Genomic DNA, 9,937 nt, shown 5'->3' with positions numbered 1-9,937 from the left:
GCAAAATGGACATTTATTTATTGATATGAACGATGCAGATTATCCCTTTAAGGGCAAGTGTGTTGTTTCTAACCTTTGGCCGTCTGCTCTGACCAGCCCATTCGTGTGATGTACACACTACATATCAATAATTACCAAGAGGAAGCTGGAGAAGGTCAGTTACATGACAAATGATTTGGGACCAACATCAGTGGAACCAAAGGCTGGAAATGCTCAGACTTCACCCAGACATCCCTGATCCAACAGTGTAAAATCAACTGTGCCGAATGCATGATTGAAAGTTTATTAGGCTCCAGACAGACAGTAACAAATTAGTTGGAAGAGCAAGATATACAATAAGCAACATTTCATACAGGTCCTTCTATTATTTTGGTCACTGTTTATGTGTACAAAAGCTCATGACTTGGAATCTAATTACAAGAGGTCTATATTGGCCAGTGTAGTTGACTAACTGCTCTCTAAAGGCTGAATTGCACAGCAACTCAAAACAAAGCACTGATAAAAACAGAAATGCACTGCCCTTCTGTGACTAAAAATGAGACTGTTCTAATTAAAAAGCATCCACCCTGTAAGCCAGGCTCTGAGGAAGTCCTCAGCTGTTTGCTGCAGGAACTTGCACGGTCAGCGTGAACACAGTGAGTGGTTCACTGTCCTAAAGATCATTTTCATCTCTTTATGAATCAGTCAATACTTAGTTTTCATACTGTACAGTAGTAATAAAGTGGATCCAGAAGCTTCTTAAGTGAAAACGGCAAAACAACGGCGGGTTTTCCTTCCCCATTGAGAGGAAAAACCGGATTGTCTCTGCTCATTAACAATTTCAAATATTTTTTGACAGAAAATTGTTGACTTGCTATATTGCAAGCCAACCAGGGATGATTACCCCAAACCCAACCCCAATAAATTAACCAATGTCATAAAAGTATTCCAATGTCATAAAATGTAACGTAGAGTGCAGTGAAATCATGACATGCAGATGAGTTTACTGGATATTTCAGCTATTTTCACTGTAGATCCACATTACAATGCCAGCCTGTTGCAGAGAGCCATCGCTTAACATAAACGTAACACAAAGTTACAAAAAAAAAAAAAAATCCACAAAAACAAGGGTGAGAAGAGAAGCAGTGGACAACAGAGCGCTCGCTTCACTGGATTTGATCATAGGCAAATGTGTTTATCCTAGAGACAGTAGATCTTAATTAGCTAAATTCATTAGTGAAAGTTTAAATATCCAACGTCTGAACAAACACACTTTTATTTGAGTAAACAAATACATCCAAAAGGTCACTAAGATCGAAAAGGGACACACATTTGTATTTATTTATTTATTTATTTTGCAGCAGTCCTATCTGATATGGCAAAGCAACTAGTTCCATCATCTTCAGCTGCAGACAAATGAATGCAGCCACTGTGTGCTCAAAGCAGCTGTTGTCCAGTTCAGCGTTCGTGTCCCGTTCAGATAAGCTTGTCATTTTACATGGAGCTCAAAGCGCTAACGCTCGGTCAGCAACAGCCACACTGAAAACACGGTCAGCAAAGATCAGAGAATCCTTCACGGCCTGCAAGAAACGTAGTTTGACTCACTTTAGTGTCCAGTGGCTCGCTGTGGCTTCCATAGCTTGAACCCAACCAGAAGATAGTGGCATTTTCAGGCACCAACAACCCCACACTGCCTCCACAAACCTTTGTTTCTCTCTACAAACTCTCGTCGTCTCTACAAATCCTCGTCTGTCTTCCACTGGGAAATAAGCAGAGCGTCCTCGAGTCTTTCTAGCTGTCTAACAACTTCCATCACGTCTCGTCTACCTGCCGTTTCCCCCCCCGGCTACAAGCACTAGCTAATTTGTTGCTGTACAGTTTCAGAACCGGGCGGCACCGGCTTGCTCTGGGACATTACAAAGGGACTTTTCTTCTTGGACCTTGGCTATTTCTCTTAGTAGGAGAGCACATGGCAGATGTTTGTTTGTTGGGGGGGCAGGGGGGTTAAATGAATCGAGAGAGCCATGTAGAGACAGACAGACAGACAGACAAATGTAGACGGACAGGATCGTGGTCACACGGCCGTCTCCTGGTCTTCTCTCTGGATCATCTGGTAATGTTGGCGGTTCTCCAGATACTCAGCCAGCTCCTGGTCCTCGGCCTTCTCGGCGCGCTGTTTGGGCGTCTCACCCTGACAGGGGAAGTTAAACTTTTTAGCACATTCTCCAACTTCACAAACTCTTCTCTCAAACATTAAACCTCACATCTGTGACTTTCTGCATGTTGATGCTCAACAGAACAACAGCACTTTGCTGAGGTGTTGAAATTTGGAGGCAAAATAGCATGGCATGATGTAAGAGGTCTGCTGCTTGCACTGTGCAGTTCATTGATGATGTCCAATGATTATTTCCTTGTCGCACTAGCAAATCTTTCTGTATCTGAGTGGATCTGTGGTTGATTAATCTGGTTCATAGTGTAATGTATGAGCTGACAAGCCAACTGAATATATAGAGTCACCAGCCATGGCAGATGTGCACATTTTAGACTTTTACCATATTCTGGCAATATACACTACTCACAAAAAGTTAGGGATATTTGGCTTTTGGGTGAAATTTATGGAAAATATAAAAAGTTCACGCTACAGTGATATTATATCATGAAAGTAGGGCATTTAAGTAGAAGCATACACTGGTGATTTCCTCATCTCAAACAATTTCTTGAAACAAAAGCCAACAACAGTGGTGGATATACCACAACAAAAAATGTCAGTGTCAATAACTTGTCATGTGCCCTTGAGCATCAATAACAGCTTGACAACGACGTCTCCTGCTGTTCACAAGTCGACTTATTGTCTGCTGAGGCATGGCATCCCACTCTTCTTGAAGGGCGGCCCTCAGGACATTGAGGTTCTGGGGTACAGAGCTCCGAGCCTCTACACGGCGACTCAGCTGATCCCATAGGTTTTCTATGGGATTCAGGTCTGAGAAAGTGCAGGCCACTCCATTTGAGGTACCCCAGTCTCCAGCAGCCGTTCCCTAATGATACGACCTCGATGAGCTGGAGCATCAAACACCTGATGTGAATTTTGCCGTTAAACTCCTTGTTAGAGAACAGCAACTTGTGCAAAACGTACTGAAACATTGAAGAGTTGGACATGTGCATTCAAAAGTTTACAGAAGGTCACATTAAGTTCACCTGTAAAGGTTATAATGTATTTTAGGTTCATCCTGAAATTTCACCCGAAAGCCGAATATTCCTAACTTTTTGTGAGTAGTGTATGAATTTAAAGAACAGGGCTGGTTTGATCTTTAGAAACATAATTCATTCACAAATAATTAAAAGAAACAAATACGATCAGTAGTTACACGGTTACACTGAATAGTGTATCCGCCGTGCCATTCTTCACACTGTCTGACTACACAGGCCATGACTAGGCACTCAGGAGGAGCACCTCTATGAGACTTGGCCTCTTTGTATTAGTTAGTTTGTTCATGTGTCGTGTTTTTACAATGCACAATGCTTCAGTGAGCGATCAGTGCTGCCTCAGAGTTCTACTGAACGATTTTTTTCATGAACATTTTTAGATGTGGTCTTGATCCACAGTATCTGCTATTATTTCTGTTGTGTACTTTGAATGCATCGTCTATTGTTTTGTTGCAAATGAGTTGCCCACTTTGGGGATTAATAATCTAATCTAATTGTTAAGGCTGCAGAATCAAGGCATACACAGGTAATGAGGCGAAACAAGCTTCAGTCAGGTGGAGGTTGGTGTGTTTTGGTGTACATCCACATGCAAGGAAGTAGCTGGGTGATTTTTTTCTGCACTGGCTACATGCAAAGAGGACATAACCCCTTTAAATCCAATTTTCCCTTAAATCTCCTCTTAAGTAGCTAGTTAGTAAAGATTTTTTTGTCAATATTGTACAACATCCATATTGTGTATCTGCTGGTTGCAACATTACATCGAATACAAAATATCTGGATGTCTTGTCCATCATTTTATACACGTTTCCCTGAAATTCAACAGGGCATGTTCAATATCTTTGTAAACACTGGGATCTCCACTAGAATTTAAAATAAAGTTGTGTGAGTTTGAACAAAGCTCAGCCGCACAGCAATGACGAGCCCACACATGGAAGTAGTGAAGTTGAAGAGGTTGACAGAATACTGTGCTGCTGCAGTACTTTGGCGTTAACGGCTGGAGACTTTAAAGTCTCCAGCCATCAATCACCACCACCTCCCCATCCATTCAGTGTGTTCAGTCCACTTTCAATTCTGAGGAATTTCAAAAGCTAAATTAAGTTAGATGTTAGCTTTCTCAGGCCTCGTTGCACCAGCTGGGTGTGAAAATGTGCCTGCTTCACTCCAACTTCAGTAACGCCTGAATTTCTTTGTCCAACTGTCTTGCTGTGAACGCTAGAAGAAACTCAGTGCTTGTGAAAATGGAAGTTGATGATGGGAACAGTCTAAAACAGACAAAACAGGCTCATCACAGTTGCCCAGAGCACATCTGGAGAAAAGGTCTCAAAGCCAGGATGTGTGTGTGTGTGTGTGCGCACCATGTCAGCGCCTGCTCTTACTGAGTGGCACCCGAATGGATAAATGCCTGTGCAGGTTATGAAGAATGGCTGTGACACCAAAAGGGGATTAAATGCATGCAATTCCTATAAACAGGGGCCCAGAAAAATCTATGTATCACCCTGAGGGAAATAGTTAAGTTGCAAAACATGTCACTCAGAGCTGGAGGGAGTCGAAATTTGATCCCTTGTGCATTCTTTACATTCTGTACAGTCTGTACAGCCCTACCTTTAACACCTCCACACACCTCAACTCAGTCACCTGCATCTAACAGCATCCTCCAGGAGTGAAATGATGTATGTAAACAAATCAGAATTCACATGAAAAACTCATGTTCATCTTTAATATTGATGTAACTATCTGGATAAATAAACAAAAAGCGATTTATGTCAGGATAGATCGAGCTATAGATATATAGACAGATAGATAGAAGCACAAGGGACAGAAATGAAATGGAGTGAGAATAATAAAAGGGAAAGAGAGAAAGCCTCAGCTCCTCCCTAACCATGGAGTGAAACTAGGCTCCATACCAAAAGTGGCCACACTAAGTGACACATGAACTCTTTTCATTTGCTAGGAGGAGAAAAAAAAACTCAGATTATGGGCTGCTTCCTGTTGCCACTGGCTTCACCATGGCAACGGTGCACTACTGCCATTGTGTCTGTCGGAGAGAGGCCGGGGATCCTGCGGTGCTTCGTTTCTCAATGACACACAACATTAATCACTTTATAGAATTAGGTCAAATACTGCTGGAGATCCATTTAAATACTGGTAGGACTATACAGGCTGGTGGCAGTCAGCGTGAGCGCGCGGCACAGTGGGTTCAGACAGTCCTGTGAACTACATCACAAACTGGCTGACTGGAACCAGCCAGTGTTGACAGGATGTGGAGATTTGACAGCATGGGTGTTAACAGGGTTAGTGTCGGGTGGTGTTTAAGAGAGAAAAAAAAAACGCACCCTAAAAAAGTTTAACACTTAAAAAACACTGCTGGAGACTGCCGTTTCGTTTCTCGGTGTATTTTCCTTATTCCCTTATTCCCATGGATCAGCGGCCAAATTACGTGACATCACGTCATCCACATTCCACAGCACAAGTGGAAGAGACACCGAGAGTAGCCTGAGTACACCAGGCACCACACATGCTGTGTTCTGAGTGAGTGGTGTGACTTTTTTTTGCCATTGTTGTCCTCTTTAAAAAGGCTTTACGCTTACTTTTGTTTTGTTTTTAGGAGCACTTGGACCTGCAAGTTGAAAACATACGGGGCACAGCTAAAGTGCAGTTGTTGGAGCTCCGTAACAATAATGCAACAAAATAACAAAAACCCAACCACTCTCACACCAACATGGTCTTGTTTTTTTTTTTGTTTTTTTTTTGCCTCATTTGAGATGTTACCACTTTTATCACAGGTTTTTATGTCCTCATTTGGATAGAAATCAAACAGTTCAGGCAGCTGCTGGACAGACGAGCTCTTTCCCCCTTCCTCACTATTATAAAGCCTGCATTTCCATCACATAGTGTCTGCTCTATTCACCTTGGCTCTACTAGTTAATCTCTGAGTAACTAGTACCAAATGCAAATGTAAAAACAGCAATCAACAGCAAACAACAACCAGCAGGGCTTCACTGTTCAATTTCTCTCTTTTTATGTCTTTTTATCAATTTTTTTAAATTTTATGTCGAGGTGGCTGTTGTGAAAAAGGTCTGTTCAGTGGAGAAACAAGGAATCATGGGAATCTGATGACGGCTGGCTGCACAAAATTTTGAGTGTTTACGGTGTTTGTGTTGGCAGTAAAGTTTACCTGCAGGTCTGTCTTCATGAGCGACGCTCCAGCCTCCACCAGGATGTGACAGATAGTCCTCTGGCAGGAGGTGGCTGCTTTATGGAGCGCCGTCTCACCTCTGGGGACAAACACACAATGAATGGTCAACCACAGAAAAATACGTGTATCTGTAGAGCAAAGCATTAGGGTGAAACAGACATGGAGAAATAATCCATCAGCACTGTCCTTAAAAAGTCTACCATCTCCAGATCGAGACATTTTTGCTCTGCAACAGAAGGAAATGCAACACAGAGGAACAGAAGCTTCACTTACGTCTCTTTTTCCGTTATATCCAGGTGAGATGTGGGCACTAAATATGGAGGGACAGAAACAAATTATAGTTAGAAATACAGTTGGTAACTAATCAGTCATTATCACGCTGACCAACGGGATTTCAACATCGCCTGTCAGGCTGTTAACTGACTTTGTCAAAAGTGGAGAGTGGAGGATACAACATCTGAGATTTACTGATATTTTGTGCCAGGACTGAATATCTTGAAGACCCCCTCCACTCAAAAATGTGTTTTATCTTACATTGTGTCAAATACCTCGACTATACCGACGTGTATCTGGGGAAAGGTTGTCCCTAGAGAGGTGTTTTCACAATCCTCTGCTGAAGGTGGAGGTTTCTGTGCCAGCCAGATTTGCAACATTTCTTGTAAAGTGTTTGAAAGAGGGCAGGCAGACAAGTGAGACAGAGACGCACTATGAAAATTACAAATCCGACAGCCAATCCTGTCAGCTGGGGCGGTGCTGTCCATATCATTAGCACCAGCCCCACCAGTCCCATATTAGTGTAACGAAGAGATTTGCAGAAAAAAAATATCTATATCTATCTATCTATATCAGATAGATAGATAGATAGGTAGATAGATAGATAGATAGATTTTCAAAGTTATGAGCTGGTGTCTGAGTAAGCAGGGGGTCAGTGATTATCAGGGTCAGGGTTAGGGGTTTGATTCCTTGTGCATCTCAATGGGCAGAGAGTCCTTGGTGCAGTTTGGACACATGTGGCCACCACATTGCATGTTCAGATTTCAGCGGTAGATGTGAGGAGGCTGAAAATAATAATGTTTGCAAGAAGGAAAGCCGCCAATTAAAATTAACACACATCAGTTTTGTTAACCCTATAAAGCCATTTGTATCATAGATGATACACGTTATGAAATAACACATTCCGTTTTCAGTTTAATCAATACTTGACCAAAATACTGTTGTATACCTTTGGACACTTCCCCTGTTCACCCTGGACCATTGGCACTTCAAGTACTGTCATGTATGATACAACAGAAAAATCGTATGTAATAACATATTTTTTGGAAAAATCTTTTTTTTTTTTTTTTTTTTTTTTTTTACATTTTGTTATAGGACTAAATAAAGGGTTCAATTTCAAAAAATTGGTATTTTCTGCCAATTCTTTCATAGTTCAGGCTTTATAGGGTTAAAGCAGAATGTAAATATCTAACAGGCATATACAGTATTTTCCCTTTATGTATTCAAGTTGACCAGCCATGCCAAAATTCTTAGCACATTAATTTTATTTTTACTGGGAGCCATTTCTTTAAGTAAATAGAAGGTGAAATACAACGGTGGTGAAGCAAAACACTGGCATGCAGCCGGCCGTGTCTTTCCCCATCATGGTCATAATATCAACATTCCTAAGCAAATGTAACACAGACTGTCTTCCCCAGCAGAAAGTCCATCTTTAGCTGCCATCTGGTGGCTGATGGTGTGTGACTGCAAACTGCTCCCTCTTGTTTTGTTCTGCTGCTAACAATGATGTATTGAATAGCAGGGGGAAGACTGAGCTGAGGAATCACCTGCAGGAAGACCAAGCAGCTGCCTGCCTTCAGGCCATCCATCAGCAGCCCACCAACAGAGCAATTCCCCTGCCAGGAAGCTGCAAAATCCTCTCTTTAAGAGGAACTGAAAGCTTAGGTGCTCAACGCAAGACTGCACAATTTGCAGCTGAGCACAGCAGGGCCACAACTGCACTGTCGGTTATGGTTTGGCTGTGTAGTTTTATCAGTCATAATCTCCAAGCAGTGATTTTTCTGACTTAATAACAATGGTTTTAAGTGGAAATCTAGTAATTTACAAGATTTCCTTTGCGGGGTGGAATGTCCCTGGTTCTTCATGTGGCTTTGTATTTTCTACCAAGAGAAAAAAATATTGGGAAATATTGTTGAAACTATATATAGACACTCTGAGAAGAGGATGTAGCATGTAACTCTATGAGGCTCTCACCATTGCCTATGAGGTACTTGACAATGTCCTTGCTGCCTGCCTCCACAGCGTGGTGCAGCAGTGTGCAGCCTCGACTGTCCTGCAGCAGGATGTCTGCCCCCTGCTGGTGGAGCTCCATCAGCTGCAGATCAACACAGGAAAGCAGTTTAATCACTTTACTCAGTACATTTCTACTTATTTGATGAATATATTTAGACAGTGACAATGCACAGCATAACATAAGCATTAAAAATAGTGAATGATGATGCATTGTGCCAGCAAAAAACTAGTTTCCATCTGTCGCCCCTGGGCAGATAGGTATGAAAAAGTAATAGTGCATAGAAAGTCCCAGTTCTAGAGTGGCTAGAGAGTAGAATTTTAAATAAAAGAGGGCTCAAGAAGCAACAACCACAAATAATCCCAAATCAGATTTAAACTAGAAAAATACAGATTTGCACAAAAATAATATATGCCTTGCTATTTAGATCCCGATTTAAAGGAAGAGATCGAGTGACGCCCATGAACACCTCATCTTAAAAATAGAGAGCCAGTCAAGATGAGAGACTCACTCTGTCCAGATCTTCGGTCTTGACGCAATTGATCAGCTCTAACTCTGGAAAAGAGAAACACATCCATTTCTGACTGGTTACAAGTTATTAATCAATCAATCAATTAAGCAAACCAAACTTTTAAAAGATAGAAAACTTTTGTAAACGTAACACTAGAAAGATCTTGAGCCCAATGCCGTAAATGCAGTATTTCTACTCTTCTGTGACTTTTGCTTAATATTCTACTGTTAAATGTTTGCATTTTTTGTTTGCAAAACTGTATGACATGAAAGTTAACATTAAGAAGAAGAAGAACTGAGTCTGTGAGTCTCTTTGGTGTTCAATTTCTCTGATTTCAGCTCCTCAAATGTGAATATTTTCTGGTTTCTTTAGTCCTCTATGACAGTAATCTAAATATCTTTGGGTTTGGTTGGGGACAAAACAAGACATTTGAGGTCATTACCTTTGGCTATGGGAAATTGTGATCAACATTTTTCACTTGTCATTTTCTAACATTTTATGGTGTAGTAACCCAGCCAAAAAAAAAAAAAAAAAACAGCAGACTGCTCCTTTATTGCACAGCAGAGGGTGATAAATTCCGAGAGGGTGTGTGTGTGTGTGTGTGTGTGTGTGTGTGTGTGTGTGTGTGTGTGTGTGAGGGCAGACAAATAGCAAGGAAGTGTGGTGTGATTTAGAAGCAAGTGTTTGAGCCAAATGTAAACTACAAGCCAAGAAAGGTCAAATCCAGTTTGATTCTTGTTTATATTGAGTTTTACTAAGCTTT

The 9,937-nt window shown here is 41.4% G+C and overlaps 1 protein-coding gene across 4 annotated transcripts in view; it reads right to left on the bottom strand.

The window, feature by feature from the left end:
- Window positions 1-267: 267 nt before the first annotated feature.
- dgkzb (diacylglycerol kinase, zeta b) overlaps window positions 268-9,937 on the bottom strand; it is a 48,636-nt gene continuing 38,966 nt past the window's right edge. For all 4 annotated transcript variants that reach the window (XM_030053437.1, XM_030053438.1, XM_030053439.1 and 1 more), the window contains 5 exons: window positions 9,175-9,218; window positions 8,627-8,747; window positions 6,653-6,689; window positions 6,359-6,458; window positions 268-2,170 (listed from right to left, as the gene is read on the bottom strand). In XM_030053437.1, the coding sequence (XP_029909297.1) occupies window positions 2,054-2,170; window positions 6,359-6,458; window positions 6,653-6,689; window positions 8,627-8,747; window positions 9,175-9,218 (419 nt within the window). In that variant the 3' untranslated portion in view covers window positions 268-2,053. The remainder of the gene's footprint in view (window positions 2,171-6,358; window positions 6,459-6,652; window positions 6,690-8,626; window positions 8,748-9,174; window positions 9,219-9,937) is intronic.

Source organism: Myripristis murdjan, chromosome 6, assembly GCF_902150065.1.
Source record: "Myripristis murdjan chromosome 6, fMyrMur1.1, whole genome shotgun sequence".
Classification (NCBI taxonomy): Eukaryota; Metazoa; Chordata; class Actinopteri; order Holocentriformes; family Holocentridae; genus Myripristis; species Myripristis murdjan.
This window is presented reverse-complemented; position numbering and strand designations above follow the sequence as displayed.